This window comes from Sorex fumeus, unplaced genomic scaffold (assembly GCF_029834395.1).
Source record: "Sorex fumeus unplaced genomic scaffold, SorFum_2.1 ptg000122l, whole genome shotgun sequence".
NCBI lineage: Eukaryota > Metazoa > Chordata > Mammalia > Eulipotyphla > Soricidae > Sorex > Sorex fumeus.
Genome location: NW_026606179.1, coordinates 19,666,336 through 19,683,016, shown reverse-complemented (window position 1 = coordinate 19,683,016; position 16,681 = coordinate 19,666,336). Strand labels below are relative to the sequence as shown.

The following is a 16,681-nucleotide window of genomic DNA, read 5'->3' as shown; positions in this document are numbered from 1 at the left end:
CACAAGAATTTTTCTTAGGGGCTTGTTTTTTCGGTCACACCCAGTGGTGCTCAGGGCTTACTCCGGGCTCTGTGCTCAGGGCTCAGGGGTCACTCCTGGCATTGCTTTGGGAACCATATGTGGCGCCAGGGATCCAAGAAGGCCGCGTGCAAGACAAGAGCCTTATCCCCTGCGTTCTCCTGCTCTGTGCAAGGGTTCTTGCGCGCACGCCTGAGCATGGCGTTTTATGGGGCGTACAACCCCACCTGGGAGGCATCTTAGCGTTCAGAGGTTCTGTGCTGACTCTGTGCTCCCCACCCCTCCAACCCCACAGTCGTCCCAGGGCGGAGGCCACCGGACCCTCCTGTACGGCCACGCCATCCTGCTCCGGCACGCGCACAGCCGGATGGTGAGTACCGCAGCGCGGGGCGGGGCGGGGCGACCCTGCGGCCTCCAGGGCTCACAACCCTCTCCCCGCAGTACCTCAGCTGTCTCACCACCTCCCGCTCCATGACCGACAAGCTGGCCTTCGACGTGGGGCTGCAGGAGGACGCAACAGGTGCTGGGGCTGCAGGGGGCGGGGTTGCCAGGGATGCAGAAGGTCGGCAGCACTGGAGGGGGCGAGGGAGTGTCGAGGACCACGTTTGGACAGGGAGGCTTGGGCGAGTCAGGGGGAGACCTTGGCAAGGTATAAGGGCCGAATGAGGGGTTGGGGAGCAGGGCTGATGGAGGGTCTGGGGGCGCAGGAGGCTCAGGGACCGCGAATGCCCGGGAGAAGAGCATCTTGGGAAGCTCCCCGGCGGCGCAGAGCATTCTGGGAACTCCCCGGCGCGTAGCAATTTGGGATGATCCCCAGGCTGAGCATTCTGGAGGATTCCCGGGGCAGAGCATTCTAGAAGATCCCCCGGGGCAGAGTATTCTGGGAAGTGAAGTCCTGGCCCCTGCTATGCCTCCCCTCTCCCCCCATAGGAGAAGCATGTTGGTGGACCATGCACCCAGCCTCTAAGCAAAGGTCAGAAGGAGAAAAGGTCCGAGTCGGGGATGACCTCATCCTGGTCAGCGTCTCCTCCGAGCGCTACCTGGTGAGAATCCCGCCCACCCCCGGCTGGCCCCAGGGCCGGGGCTAGTAGAGTTCCTTCACCTTTGCCTGGACTTTGCCTGATTCCCCATTTCTAGCTTCCTGACCTCTGACCTTCAACTTCTAGTCTCTGCCACCACATTTCCTAACTTGATTTCTGGCACCCGAGTCCTGTAAATTTGTTTCCCATATGCCCGTTTCCGGCTCTCGGCCTCTCATCACCCCCTCCCTCCCCCTACGCTGCGCTTTCTGTGGCTGAAATTGTTGCCCTCTCCCCACCATCTCTCGTGACCCAGCACCTGTCCACCGCCAGTGGGGAGCTCCAGGCCGATGCCTCCTTCATGCAGACCCTGTGGAATGTGAATCCCATCTGTTCCTGCAGTGAAGAGGGTGAGGCTCCCAGATTGTACTGAGACACTCCACAGCACCCAATCCCCCAAATAAAAATAAACAGACCTCGACATTGCATTTGGGCCCCAAACCTAGACCTTCAAATTATGACCTTTACACTTAGGTCTTCAAACCCAGGACGCCAGAGCTCAGACATCCAACCCCCAAAGTCAATACAAGACTCCCAGATTCAGGAGCCAGAGTGATGGTACAGTGGGTAGGGCACTTGCCTTGTATGTGGCTGACTCAGGTTCAATTCCTGGCATCCCCATAGGGTCTCCTGCGCACTGCCAGGAGTGAAGTGAGTGATCCCTGAGTGAAGAGCCAGGAGTAAACCCTGAGCACCACCAGGGTTTGGGTCACCAGGTGCCCCCAAAACAAAAACAAACAAACAAAAAGAATAATAATTTTTAAAAAAGACTCCCAAATACAGACCCGAAAGGATTCATTATTCCCAAGATACTCCCCACACAGGTGCTGGAGGCCAGACCCTAAATGCAGATCCAAAGATCAGAGCTTTGGTCTTGCAGCTGAGTCCTCAAAGTGCTGACCCCAAAGCCCACACTCAAACTCAGAGCCCCAACTTCCCTTTGGACCTCACCTTCCATCCACTATTGCATGCCTCCAAGTCCAATCTTCATCTCCCCTTTATCACTCAGATCCAGACCCAGGTGAAGACCTCAAATCATGAACCCCAAACTTTGGAGTCCCCCATCACACACATCCCAACTCTCCAATATCCCAAACCTGACCCAAGCTGAGGCTCAAAATTATGGACCCTGAAACTCAGACCCACAAATTCGTGATTCAGGGTTCAACATCTGAAAAATCAGACTCTAAATCTCAGACAGCAGCCTCAGAACCCTGAAAAGATACTCAAAAATCAGACCCTGAACTGAACCACCACACCTCAACCCAGACTCCCCAAAGCCAGCTCTGGAGCTCAGAACTCAGTATCAGGGAACCTTTATTATTATTTTATTTTATTTTTTGCTTTTTGGGTCACACCTGGTGATGTTCAGGGGTTACTCCTGGCTCTTCACTCAGGAATTACTTCTGGCAGTGCTTAGGGGACTATATGGGATACTGGGAATCAAAACCGGGTCAGCCATGTGCAAGGCAAATACCATACTTGCTGTGCTATCGCTCCAGCCACTAGTCTCAACATTTTTTTTTGTTTGTTTTTTGGGTCATACCCGGCGATGCACAGGAGCTATTCCTGGTTCATGCACTCAGGAATCAATCCTGGTGGTGCTCGGGGGACCATATGGGATGCTGGGAATCGAACCTGGGTCGGCTGCGTGCAAGGAAAGCGCCCTACCTGCTGTGCTATTGCTCCAGCCCCTAGTCTCAACTTTTAAATCCAAACCAACTCCCCCAATCTTAGACCCCACCACTCACACCCTACTTAAAACCTTCAAGTAGGGTCCAAATGTTTCATTACCATTCTGTTTCTTAAGACTCACCTCTCCCACTGCTGAACTCCCACTAGCCCCCTGACTAGCACAAAGAAGACATTGATTCCCCCCCACCCCCAACTCCATTTTGCTGCCTAGCCCTAACCTTCCCCTTTCCCGTTCAGGTTTTGTGACAGGGGGTCACGTCCTGCGCCTCTTTCATGGACATATGGATGAGTGTCTGACCATCTCCCCCTCTGACAGCGAGGACCAGCGCAGGTCTGAGCCAGGGCACAGTGTGGGCAAAGGTGGGCTGGGGGTCCCGGCTCTGGGTGACTGGAACTTGAACCCATGACCTCACTCTCTCCTGCACCCTCAGGGTGGTGTACTATGAAGGGGGAGCTGTGTGTACCCATGCCCGCTCCCTCTGGAGACTGGAACCACTAAGAATCAGGTGCGAGGGGAGCCAGGAGCTTGTTGGGGGGCTGGGAGGGCAGAACGGGCCCTGAGGGAACAACTGGGGAGGATTTGAAGGGAAAATATGGTGCTCAAGAGAACAATGAAGGTCATTCTAGGAATTGTAGTGTCCTGGGACAAATGGGGTGGGAGGTGACTCTTGAGGGAGGGAGCACATGATGGAGTGACTAAGGGCTCCAGAGTGAAGATATAGGGAGTGTAAGGAGAAAATGAGGGGTCTGAGGGAAATTGTTCCCTAGAGACATCTGGAAATCCCTGAGGGCCAAGGGCCAAGAGTCCTGAGAAAGAATAGAGGGCTTTATTTATTTATTTTTTTTTTAGTGAAGGTTTGGACCACACCTGGTGATGCTTAGGGGTCATCCTGGCTCTGTGCTCAGGAATTTCTCCTGACAGTGCTCCAGGGACCATATGGGATGCTGGGGATTGAACCCTGTTGACTGTGAACTGAGTTGGTTGCGTGCAGGACAAGCACCCTCCCCACTGTACTATTGCTCTGGACCCCATGTGCAGCTTTGATGGGAAGACCTGGCTTGGTCCCAGTCCTATGGTGCCCTGAACACTACTGGGTGTTCCCAGAGATAAGAGATCTGAGGCCCAAGAAAGGTTTGGGTCGTTTGAGAGCTGGGGTGTCCCTGGGAGGACTAAGGGGGTCCCCTGAGTCCTGAGTCTCTTGTTTTCCACCCCACCAGCTGGAGCGGGAGTCACCTGCGCTGGGGACAGCCACTGCGCCTCCGCCACGTCACCACTGGGCGCTACCTGGCGCTCACTGAGGACCAGGGCCTGGTGATGGTGGATGCCAGCAAGGCCCACACCAAGGCTACTTCCTTCTGCTTCCGTACCTCCAAGGTCAGTGGGTCAGAGTACCCGCCCCCCAAGTCTCACCCTAGACCCTGTGCTTCTACCTCTCAATGGGGAGCCCCTGTTAAATGTGCAGGTATAGAAGGCTGGCCTCTGACCTCTGACCTCTGCTCCTGCAGGAGAAGCTGGATGTGGCCCCCAAGCGTGATGTGGAGGGCATGGGCCCCCCTGAAATCAAGTATGGGGAGTCTCTGTGCTTCGTGCAGCATGTGGCCTCGGGCCTGTGGCTCACCTACGCAGCTCCGGACCCCAAGGCTCTGCGACTTGGAGTGCTCAAGAAGAAGGTGGGTGCCTGGCAGGGGAAGGGTGGGGTACAGACAGGAGGGGACTGGGGTGGTTACAAGTCTCTAACTTTGAGGGCAGGACTGAGAGAGAAACTGATGTTGAGAGGAAAGAAGGAATGTGGGAGCTGCAGAAATAGTACTGCAGGCACTTGCCTTACGGTTGACATGGGTTCAATCCCCTGAGCTCTGTCAGGAATGATCCCTGAGCGCAGAGCCAGGAGTGAGCCCTGAGCACTGCAGGGTGAGGCGCAAAACACAAACAAAAACAAGAAATAAAGAACATATATGTGAATATGTTCATGCAGATTGAGGCAGCAAGAGAGAGAAAAGGACAGCTAGTGACAAGCTGACTGAGAGTAATATTTAATAGTGTGGATCATTCATCATCGGGGGTGTGTGGAGGAAAATAGGTGAGGAGGCCTGGAAGCCAGCGTGGGGGTAACTGAGCACCTGCCTGGCAAGGATCTGGTCAAGCGTTTAAATCCCCAGTGTCCCACAGGAGCCGACTATGATTCTGGGCAGTCCTGCTGTGATTGCCACAAGCAATTTTGTTAGTTTTTTTTCCAATTCAAATTTATTATTTTTTAATTTTATTTATTTTTAAATTTTATTAGTGAAACACCATGAGGTGCAGTTGTAGACTTACAAATTTTTGTGCTTGGGTTTCCGTTGTACAATGATTGAGTACCCATCCCTCCACCAGTGCCCATTCTCCACCACCAATGATCCCAGTATCCCTCCCACCCCCCATCCCCCCATCCCACCCCGCCTCTGTGGCAAGGTTTTCCCTTTTGTTCTCTCTCTCCTTTGCCACAAGCAATTTTGGGCTAGCACAGTAGTACAAGGGTGCTTGCCTTATACGCATTTGATCTGGGTTTCATCCCTGACACCACACATGGTCCCCCGAGGCCCACCAGAAGTAAGCCCTGAGCACCACTGGGTGTGGGTCCCCCCTTCAAAAAGAGGGGTTCCTGGCAGAGAGATTGGGAAGTTGGGCTATTTTGGTGCTAGAGTCTGGGGAGCCCCACCTGACTTTTGTCCCCCATGGCCAGGCCATGCTGCACCAGGAGGGCCACATGGACGACGCGCTGTCTCTGACCCGCTGCCAGCAGGAGGAGTCGCAGGCTGCCCGCATGATCTACAGTACCGCCGGCCTGTACAATCAGTTCATAAAGTGAGCTTCGTTCCCCAGGGCTGGGCCACCCCGACCTGTTCATCTCCCAGCTGCTCCTCTCCGACTTCAGTCAGATCCCTCACCTCTAACCTCCTGACTTCTGGACACTTGACCCCTAATCTGACCTCAGGAGCATAATCTGATCTCATGGCCCTGATCAACATTCATTTTCACACCTTTTGCGTGAAGGGGGGTGGGTCCTTGCCCTGGTCCTGCCCTGGGAATCCTGGGCAAGAGCCAGCCCCGGCTCTGTGAGCTTGGGTCATGCCCTCGCCTGTCTTTCAGCGAGGGTCCCACGGCGGGGCTCAGGGTGGAACCGGAAAGTCACAGGCAGCGCGCTGATGCGGTGTAGGGGTGGGCTGGCTGACAAGGCGTGGTCCTCACAGGGGCCTGGACAGCTTCAGCGGGAAGCCGCGAGGTTCAGGGCCGCCGGCTGGCACAGCGCTGCCCATCGAGGGCGTCATCCTGAGCCTGCAGGACCTTATCGGCTACTTCGAGCCTCCCTCCGAGGAGCTGCAGCACGAGGAGAAGCAGAGCAAGCTACGAAGCCTGCGGAACCGCCAGAGCCTCTTCCAGGAGGAGGTGCGCCCGGGCGGGGGCGGGGCCAGGAAGAGGTGGGGCTGGGCTGGGCCTTGAGGGGCGGGGCCTTGAGGGCGGGGCCAACGGGGTAGGACGCCGGGAGACCCTGGGCAGGAAGGGCGGGGATAGGGGCGGGCCATTAGGAAGCAGGAGGCGAGGGGCGGAGCCACAGGGAGAGAGGGACCACAAGGGGGCGGGGCTTTGGAGGGCGGGGCCACCTGACGGCTGTGGACACTGGGAAGTTAGGGCCAGGAGGTGTGGGGCCACGAAGCCCAGCAGCGGGGTTGGTGGCTGAGGGGACTGGGGAAGTAGTGGTCTGGTATTGGGCGGGGTAGGGGCCAGATAATAGAACCTGGGCCAGTGAGAACAGGAAGATCAGGCCGGCTGGACCAGGTGAACACGCGAGGGGCGGGATCTCGAGGGGGCGGGGCGTATGCTGGTGCAGGGCGTGGGGCGGTCTGTTTTGAGAACACACGGGAAGGGATGCGGGTGGGGGGGGCTCCACTTAATTCCCCCCCTCTGCCTCCCCCTCGTCTGAATGCGGGGAGCTGAGTGGGGTGGGAAGAGGGAACTAAAGCCTGGGGCCTCTGAGGTCTCTGCAGGTGTTGGGGGTGTATGTTCATTCAAAGGCTTCCAGTTTAGCCCCACACCTCTCCAGGGACTCGCAGTCTGAGCCCGTAGGTCAGCTCAGAAATGAACACAGTAGTGGGGCTGGAGCAATAGCACAGCAGGTAGGGCATTTGCCTTGCACGCGGCCAACCCGGGTTCAATTCCCAGCATCCCATATGGTCCCCTGAGCACTGCCAGGGGTGATTCCTGAGTGCAGAGCCAGGAGTAACCTCTGTGCATCGCTGGGTGTGACCCAAAAAGCAAAAAAAAAAAAAAAAAGAAAGAAAGAAAAAAAGATCACAGTAGTAACAAAACCTAGTTTTTTATTGTTACTATCAGGATATTCAAAGCCCTTAGGAGATTGTAGTATATAGTAGATGCTTATGTAAATGTCAGTATTATTACCTTGACTTTAGCTCCATGTGACATCTTCACCCACAGTTTCCTCCTCCTGACCCCATGCATGGTCGTCATTATGGTGCAAATAGAGTTCAGGGAGGTTAAGGAACAGTCCTGAACCCACCCATAAGCATGCCAGGAGGCAGCTGTAAACAAACCCCTGTCTGTGGAGCTGACATGGGAGCTGGAGGACAGACCGACCACCCATGAACTAACATTAGACAGAAGGGCAGAGGGGGGTGAGCGCCAAAGGGGTAAAGAAAGCAGGGCATAGCTGAGTGCTGGGGTTGCTGCAGCTTTTCTGTTGCTGTTTGTTTGGGGGTCACTCCCAGTAGGGTGCAGGGGACTGTCCGGTGATGGAGATTGGGGATTGTGGGCCATGGAGCGTGTTCTGAACCTGAACCAGGAGTAGGGGGGCCTGGGGTTCTGGGGGGTCAGAGATGGAGAGGAGACACTAAGGGCAACTAGATACAGCAACTGTCACCAGTTAAATCACGAAATTCCAAAGTGAGCTCATTCCAGATCTGATGGGTTTTATGAAATGATTCGTGAGCCAGGCAGGCTCCAGCTAGCAAGAAAGGGCCTGAAAAGAAGCTGTCCAAAGGGAAAGGACGTTCTAGGCAGAAAGGGGGCAAGGAAAAGGGAGAGGAAAGGGGTTCAGGCGGAGGTCACCTCCTGGTGGCAAATGGAAAAAAGTCTTAGGGGAGATGATATTTCCATTCCTTGGGGAATGGAAAAGATGAGCTCATTGGTGTAAGCAGAAAGTTCCACACTGGCCAGTGAGCGCCACGTTCCTGCGGGAGGCTGATGCTACAGGGGGCTGGGCACTGCACCAAGCTTAGGTGGGAGGTCTGAGAGGGTGTGTAATGCACCCGCCTCCATTGGGGACCTGCCACTTCCTTTTTTAAACTATGATGTGGGGGTGTGGGGGCCACTTCCAGCAATGCTTGGGGAGTCACGTGGCACCAAGGACCCGACCCAGGGCCAGGGCCAGGCAAGGCATATGCGCCAGCGCTTGAGTCAAGGCTGGCCTCCTATCATTTCCTTTTCTTAACACATTGCAGCACTGCTTGTCAGAACTACAAACTAGAAACAGCCCAAATGTTCACCACTTCCAGGGTAGCTCCCAACAGTGCCACCGTCCTCCTGATGGCAGTGCCAGTGACAAGGCAGCTGTGGGCAACAGAGTCTTGAATCTTGGAGCAGAAGACTGAGTGAAAGATTCCATATTCAAGACTTGCTGTTATTCCCAATTTTGAAAATAAGCTAAACTGAATTATGTGTGTATTGGCTCACACGTTTCTCAGTTAAAGAAGCAGAGAAAGGATTTCTCTACCATTTAGGATGAAGGCTATCCCTGGAAGACAGGGTTGTGTGATTAGGATGAGTGGGAAGCTTGTCAGTTTTCTCATTCTTGATTTGATTCCCAAGATGATCTGAATTCTTTGTATTTATTTGTGAAGGCCTCAATATTTAATTTCTATCCTCAGCCTTTTGTTTGTTTCTGAGTCACCCACCTGGTGATGCTCAGGGGTTACTCTTGGTTCTGCTCTCAGAAATTACTCCTGGGGGCCGGAGTGATAGCACAGTGGGTAGGGCATTTTCCTTGCACGCGGCCGACCCGAAGTTCGATTACTAGCATCACATATGGTCCTCCAAGCACCACCAGGAATAATTCTTGAGTGCAGAGCCAGGGGTAACCCCTGTGCATCACCAGGTGTGACCCGAAAAGCAAAAAAAGAAAAAAAAAGGAAAAAGAAAAATTATTCCTGGTGGTGGCTGAGGGATCATGTGGGATGCGGAGGAACAAACTCTGGTGGGCCGCATGCAAGGTCAGACCCCTTAGCCTTCTTTCTTCCTCCCTTCTTGATTTTGCAACGGGAATACTTTCCTTCTTGCTGGAATTTAGTTGAAATTCCCAAATCAATACATGCTGTACATTAGAAGCCATGGGGGAACAGAGTGTAAAACCTCTGAGTCATTGGACCGGCCTCCCCCCTTGCAGAGGTTGACCAAGGCCACTTTGCCTTCTGGCTGCAGCCTGTAAACAAGTGTCCACGCTCGCCAGTCCAGCTTGTCCTCCAATAAGGCTGCTCAAAATAATTCTGTGGTAACATTGAGGAGGAGCAACACCAATCCTGGTCAAGTTGAAGGAAGGCACTGGACCTGTTTGGTTCCATCTTGTTTTCCTTAAAGTTACAGTTTCCAAGAATCTACCGAAAATCTTAAGTGAGGACATTCTGGGTCTTTTTAGTGCCACGTTTTTGTTGATTTTGCTGTTCAGAGAAGCCCCTAAATGTAGTCATGAAACCCTTTCCTGGGCACGAGAAAAGTGTGATGTGCCTTAGTGAATGTATGTTGGACAAGCTGTAACCTGGCAGAAGATACAGAACAGTTGGCCATGAGTTTGTTTTATTTTATTTATTTATTTATTTATTTTTGGAACCATACCTGGCAGTGCTCAGGGCTTAGTCCTGGCTCTGTGCTCAGGGATCACTTCTGGGGCTGGAGCAGTAGTACAGCGGGTAGGGCGTTTACCTTGCATACACCAATCTAGGTTTAATCTCCAGCATCCCAGATGGTCCCCTGAGCAAAGTCAGGAGTAACCCCTGAATATTGCCGGGAATGGCCCACAAAAAAAACAAAACAAAATTAAGGGATAAATCCTGGCAGTGCTCTGGGGACTATGTGCAGTGCCTGGGATTAAATGCTGGTTGACCATACACAAGGCAAGGCAACTGACTTCCCCACTGTATTCTCTCTCTGGCCCCTTGACTGTATATGTGTTTTCTTTTCCTTTTTGGGTCACACCTGGGAATGCACAGGGGTTACTCCTGGCTCTGCACTCAGGAATTACTCCTGGTGGTGCTCAGGGGACCATATGGGATGCTGGGAATCGAACCTGGGTCAGCTGCGTGCAATGCAAATGCCCTATCTGCTGTGCTATCGCTCCAGCCCCTCGACTATATATATTTTATGTGCCTCTCTGTGTGTTAGAGATTGCAATATAAAAAAAGGCAAAGACTAAAATGAAAAAAAAATTCTCTCTGTTGGTTGGCATGGAGTGTGACCTGGGCAACGGGGACCAGGAGCAGGGTGTTGGGGAAAGGATGGGAAGGAAACTGGGAAGGAGAAGCACAAGTTCAGTAGGGATGTTGGTGAGGATTAGGAGCAGAGGTTGAGGTGACAAGGATTTTTGGGGCAGGAGAGAAGGGTTGTGGGAGGGAGTGGAGCCATGGAGATAATGTTGCTGGTTTAGCTCTGGGAACACTCATTCACTCTTGTTGGAGCAAAAGAAATGAGAAAATAAAGGGCTGGAAAGATGGACAATGGGTAGGGCACTTGGCTTGCATGTGACCAGCCCAGGTTTGATCCCTGGTATCCCATATGGTCCTCCTGGGCACTGCCAGAAGTAATTCTTGAGTATAGAGCCAGGAGTAACCCCTGAGCATCACTGGGTAGTGTGCCCCAAAAACCAAAGAGGGGGAAACGGAAGTGAGAAAATCCAAGGAAGGCCAAGAAGGGGCCCGGGGATTCCTCTGGTGACACCTTTTTCCTCCATCCCAGGGGATGCTCACACTGGTCCTGAATTGCATTGACCGTCTAAATGTCTACACCACCGCTGCCCACTTTGCTGAATTCGCCGGGGAAGAGGCAGCTGAATCCTGGAAAGAGATTGTGAACCTGCTGTATGAACTCCTGGGTAAGCAGCCTGATCCTGACCCATTCGGGAGCTCCCGGGGCGCTGGGTCCCTTTGGCCTGACCCTCTTTCCACCCTTAGCCTCTCTGATCCGTGGCAACCGTACCAACTGCGCCCTCTTCTCCACCAACTTGGATTGGCTGGTCAGCAAGCTGGACCGGCTGGAGGCCTCGTCTGGTAGGAGAGCCCCCAGGGAACGGACGGGGCCTTACTGGAGGGAAGGGAGAGGCTCACCGCCACCTCTGCTCCCCGGACAGGGATCCTGGAGGTGCTGTACTGTGTCCTGATTGAGAGTCCCGAGGTCCTGAACATCATTCAGGAGAACCACATCAAGTCCATCATCTCTCTCTTGGACAAGCACGGCAGGAACCACAAGGTGGCCCCTAGTTCAGTGCTCTCTCTCTCTCTCTCTCTCTCTCTCTCTCTCTCTCTCTCTCTCTCTCTCTCCTCTCTCCTCTGTCTTTTGGTAATACCCAGCAGTGCTTGGGGGCTACTCCTGGCAGTGCTTGGGGGGGGGCCATGGTGGTGTGGGGCTGTGAACCTGGCCCCCTGCATGCAGAGTGTGCGCTCTGGCCTTTCGGGCTCTCTATCTGCCCAGCACTCGTGTCATCTCTCACCGGCTCTGCTGGCTCCTCACGGGCACTTCCGGCTCCACCCCTGGGTGGCCACAGAGATGCCTCATTAGAGTTCCAATATGTTCTGAGATTTCCACTTCTGCAGCCTGAGGTGTCCTGGCTTCACGGCGTGATTCTAATCATCTTATGTTTATAGGAGCCACTGGCCCCGGAGAGCCTAAAATCCTACTAACCTCAAATTTCCTCTTGGTCACTGTCTCACTGATGCAATAACCCTTTGTGCCCCTTGCCTGACCTTTGACCTCATGCTCTCCTTTCTGACCTTGTCAATGCCTTCTCCCAGCTCAGATGCTCCCAATCTCTCATCTGACTTCCCACGTACATCACCTCCTCTTAGACAGAATTTCCAGAACCTTTACCTCCTGCTTTCCATCCGGGGTCACCCCCCTGACCTCTGACCTTGACCTCCAGGTCCTGGAGGTGCTGTGTTCCCTGTGTGTGTGCAACGGAGTGGCCGTGCGCTCCAACCAGGATCTCATCACCGAGAATCTGCTCCCGGGCCGCGAGCTCCTGCTGCAGACCAACCTCATCAACTATGTCACCAGGTCTGGCCCCTGACCCCTTACCCCAGAACCCAGCAACTTCAGCCTTCTCCCTGGTGCAGCGGGCCTCCTCCCCGATGGCAGTGCCCCCTCATCTCCCACTCCTGGAGCCGTATCTGGTCCTCTTCTCTCTGCCTGTGCTATTCTGCCACTGTGGTCTCTCTTCCTCCATCTGTCTCTGTTTTTTTGTTTGTTTTTTGTTTTTGCGGGGGGAGGCACTCCTCGCCATGCTCATGCTCAGGGTTGCTCCTAGATCTGTGCTTAGGAATCATTCTTTTTTGGGGGGAGGGGTCACACTCGGCAATGCTCAGGGGTTACTCCTGGCTCATGTGCTCAGGAATCACTCCTGGCGGTGCTCGGGGGACAATATGGGTTGCTGGGAATTGAACCCGGGTTGGCTGCGTGCAAGGCAAATGCCTTACCTGCTGTGCTATTGCTCCAGCTCCCTTAGGAGTCATTGTTGGTGGAGCTCAGGGGACAATATGGGATGCTGGGGTTCGAACCCTGGTCGACTGAGTGCAAGGCAAAGGTTCTCCCCACTGTGCTATCACTCCGGCCCCGTTTCTACCTCTTTTCCGTCTTTCTTCACGGTCTCTCGCTGTCTCTGTCAGCTGCTCCCCCTGCCTTCCCTCTGTCACCCACCATGGCTTTGTGCTTTGCCTGGGTCCAGATCTTTCCTGCTCTCTCCCTGTCTCTGGCTGCCAGCACCCCACCCCCCTCACCCCAAACTCTTATCTCATCTCTCCTGCAGCATCCGCCCCAACATCTTCGTGGGCCGTGCTGAGGGCTCCACCCAGTATGGCAAATGGTACTTCGAGGTGATGGTGGATGAGGTGGCCCCATTTGTGACAGCTCAGGCCACGCACCTGCGGGTGGGCTGGGCCCTCACTGAGGGCTACAGCCCCTACCCCGGGGGTGGCGAGGGCTGGGGCGGCAACGGGGTCGGCGATGACCTTTACTCGTACGGCTTTGACGGGCTGCACCTCTGGACAGGTACCTTTCCCCACCCCCCCACCCATACCTTGGGATGCACAACCCTGGCCTTCACCCCCAGAGCTTCCCAGACACTCACATCTTGGGGTACTTGGGATTCTGACTCCGGAAATAGGTCACTACTGGACCTCTTACTCTCGTTTCCCAAGTTTTTAACAGGAAAACTTTCAGAGTTTTCCTGTCCTCACCCCAGAGCCTTCAGACCACTGACCCCAGCATCGCATGATCTCAGTTAGGGATTCCCGATAGCTTTTTGTTTTGGGGGCCACATCCAGCAGTGCTCAGGAGGAACTCCTAGTTCTGCGCTCAAGGATCACTCCTGGTAGGCTTGGGGGACCATATGGGGTGCCAGAGATCAAATCCAGGTTGACCGTGTGCAAGGCAAATGTGTGCTGTACTTTGGCCCCAGGGATCTCAGATTGTTATGACCTCTGACCTTAGACCTTAGACTTCTGACCCCAAAGGTTTTAGAAGCCCAACTCTGGAGGATTTCCATCTCTGATCCTACAGCTTTCAGGAACCTTGACCTAAGGTCATCTAGGATCAACCCCCATAGGGTCATCTACTCTGCCTGGTCTCTGGGTCTCTGACCTCTGATCCTCCCTACTGACCCTGGCACACAGGTCACGTGCCGCGCCTGGTGACCTCCCCGGGGCAGCACCTCTTGGCTGCTGAGGACGTGGTCAGCTGCTGCCTGGACCTCAGCGTGCCATCCATCTCCTTCCGCATCAATGGCTGCCCGGTGCAGGGGGTCTTCGAGGCCTTCAACCTCGATGGGCTCTTCTTCCCTGTCGTCAGCTTCTCGGCCGGTGTCAAGTGAGGACTCACCCTGCCCCCTCCTGGCCACCAAACCAGGAACTGTCCCTACACAGCTTCCCAGGCACCCCGCAGCCTCCTGAGAGGCTAGGACTCAGCTGCCCAACCCCCAGGACTACTGACTGGCCACATCCCGCTTGCCACATTCCCAACATGACCGTGATGTGACCCCGGACCCTCTCAGTGTCCTCCCGCTAACCTCAGCATCTCCCAGCCCTATTTCCTATCAAGGGTTCTGGAGATTTCACAACCTCTCCCAGCCCCAGACCCTTCCAGCCGCCTTCCTGGTGACCTCAGGCTCTCGTGATGGTTCTTGCCCATCCCATGATGTCACCAGGGCTGTGATCTCAGGCAGTGTTGGCTAATGACCCCAGCCCTCCCAAGGCCCTCAGTGATTGTGGGGTCACCACTGACTCTGTATTCTTGCTTTGGTGGCTTTGGGGAGGGAACCAGGCTCACCCATGCCAGGCTTCATCCACCTCGTCTCATTCCCAGCCCCTGTGCCATCTTGCTTCCTCTCTGTTTTAGCTTTTCAGGGGGACACACCTGGTGGTGCTTAGGGGACCATGTAAAGTCTGGGATTCAGGCAGGGGCTCCCGTGTGCAGAGGTGGGCTCTGCCCACAGAGCCTCCCGGCCCTGACTCTGAGCTCTTAACAGCCCCTCGGTGACCCCAGTGTTTGCAAACGTCCTCGGTGGCTCTAGAATGTCCCAGGGACCCTCACCAACCTTGTCTATCCAGTGCTGTTATCCAGCGGTGGCTGATGGTGTCAGAGTGACCCCAACACTCAGGGCTGTCCCCCCAGACACTCAGGTCCATCCCCCCAGACCTTGAGTCTCCTCCAAAGCAGCTTCCCAGAGCCCTGCTCAGACTCACCAGTGGCCCCCATTTTCCTATTTTTTTTGGATTCTCCAGTGATTCCTATCAGCCTCATATCTCTCCTTTCATCTTAGACTAAATGACCTTCATGACCCTGTGAATCCCAGGCCTCCCCAGAGCCCCCATCCATCCTGTGACCCCCCAGGTCTCCCCAGAGCCCCATCACCCTATGACCCTCTGACCCCAGGGTTTCTCTGTTTCTCCTGCTGCGTTCAGACTCCCCACCAGCGACCCTCTTCTTTCCAGGGTTCGGTTTCTCCTAGGGGGTCGCCATGGTGAATTCAAGTTCCTGCCACCACCTGGCTACGCCCCGTGCCACGAGGCCGTGCTCCCGCGAGAGCGACTCCACCTAGAGCCCATCAAGGAGTACCGGCGGGAGGGGCCGCGGGGGCCGCACCTGGTGGGCCCCAGCCGCTGCCTCTCACACACCGACTTCGTGCCGTGCCCGGTGGACACTGTGCAGGTGCTGCCCGCTATGGCAGTGTGGACTCCTACAGGAGCAGGGCTGGGAGCTTGCAGCTGGGCAGATAGGGAAACCGAGGCAGAAAGCATGCAAGGGGCTGGAGCAATAGTACAGTGGGGAGGGCATTTACTAGTGCGCGGCTGACCCGGGTTCAACCTCTGGCGTCCCACCTGGTCTCCTGAGCACCACCAGGAGTAACTCCTGAGAGCTGAAACAGGAGTAGCCCCTGAGCATCACCAGGTGTGGGCCCAAAACCAGTTCCTGCACAAAAAATAGAAAAGAAAAATCAGGCAAAGGCCTCTCTCAAGACAGAATCCTAGTCAGGGGTCCTGACTGTAGCCCCTGAAGAAAGGAGGGTGACTGATCCTCCACTTACTTCTGAGGAAGGAGGCCGAGAGGTTGAGTGACCACTGCTAGTCACACAGCTGACTTTGACCCGGGCCTGGGGATCGCCACTCCTGGCACCTTGTCCCCCATGCTTGGTGGGGATCTGGCCTCCTCCTCCTCCCGTCCCAACCTCAGCCACCCCCTGCCTGGGAGCATTTCCTGACAGGAGGAAATAGGTCACGGGGACGGGAGCCTCACCTCTCTGGGCCCCAGATTCCTCCTTCCAGAGAAAAAGGGGGAAAAGGGGAGTCCACCTTGTGGCCTTGTGGTGAGATGAAATAATGTGGGTAAAGTGCCTCACAAGATGCTGCCAGTTACTGTTTGAATTGAGTGACATCGTTACAGGGGTGAGTAGTGACATCACTCAGGGATAAGTAGTGACATGGTTGCAGGGGTGAGTAGTGACACTTTCAATGGTGAGTAGTGACACTGTTGCAGGGGTGAGTAGTGACGCCATTGCAGGGGTAAGTAGTGATAGTCTTGCAGGGGTGATTGCAGGGATGAGTAGTGACGCCATTGCCGGGGTAAATAGTGACAGTATTGCAGGGGTGAAGTAAACTCTCCCCACTCCCCTGCCTGTCAGTCTCATGAGCTGTCTTGTCTTACTGGACACCCCTCCCTTCTCCCTCTCCTCCCCAATGCCGGCCCCACTCTGACTGTCAGTATATCTAGTCTGCAGATTACTGACAATATAAATACTTATTAGGTGCCCACTGTATGCTGGGCACTTAGATAAACTCTACAGCAGACACGTATAGAAATGATTTCACTGAGTCCCGGGCTACTCCCAGGTATGCAGTTCTCATGATCTTTACTTGGAGAAGGAACAAGCAGCAGCCATTCACATGGCAAGCATTGGCCACCCTGTACGGGCTGGGTCAGTCAGGAGCCGGGACAGTGGAAAGTGACCACACCTCCCCCCACATGCCCTTGCCCCTTCCCTTCTCTTTGTGGCTGTCACAGCAGCTGGGCCCCCACACCTGGGTCGTGCTCGCAGGCTTGTGGTGCTCATAAGCGAGGGTTCCGGTACTCACTGGGAAGT

The 16,681-nt window shown here is 54.8% G+C and overlaps 1 protein-coding gene across 6 annotated transcripts in view; it reads left to right on the top strand.

The window, feature by feature from the left end:
* RYR1 (ryanodine receptor 1) overlaps positions 1–16,681 on the top strand; it is a 116,395-nt gene that overhangs the window by 9,929 nt on the left and 89,785 nt on the right. For all 6 annotated transcript variants that reach the window (XM_056137233.1, XM_056137232.1, XM_056137230.1 and 3 more), the window contains 17 exons: positions 314–388; positions 460–538; positions 949–1,061; positions 1,354–1,447; positions 3,030–3,123; positions 3,224–3,298; positions 4,011–4,167; positions 4,299–4,463; positions 5,516–5,637; positions 6,024–6,219; positions 10,792–10,927; positions 11,007–11,102; positions 11,183–11,301; positions 11,972–12,105; positions 12,854–13,095; positions 13,719–13,911; positions 15,036–15,252. In XM_056137233.1, the coding sequence (XP_055993208.1) occupies positions 314–388; positions 460–538; positions 949–1,061; positions 1,354–1,447; positions 3,030–3,123; positions 3,224–3,298; positions 4,011–4,167; positions 4,299–4,463; positions 5,516–5,637; positions 6,024–6,219; positions 10,792–10,927; positions 11,007–11,102; positions 11,183–11,301; positions 11,972–12,105; positions 12,854–13,095; positions 13,719–13,911; positions 15,036–15,252 (2,307 nt within the window). The remainder of the gene's footprint in view (positions 1–313; positions 389–459; positions 539–948; positions 1,062–1,353; positions 1,448–3,029; positions 3,124–3,223; positions 3,299–4,010; positions 4,168–4,298; positions 4,464–5,515; positions 5,638–6,023; positions 6,220–10,791; positions 10,928–11,006; positions 11,103–11,182; positions 11,302–11,971; positions 12,106–12,853; positions 13,096–13,718; positions 13,912–15,035; positions 15,253–16,681) is intronic.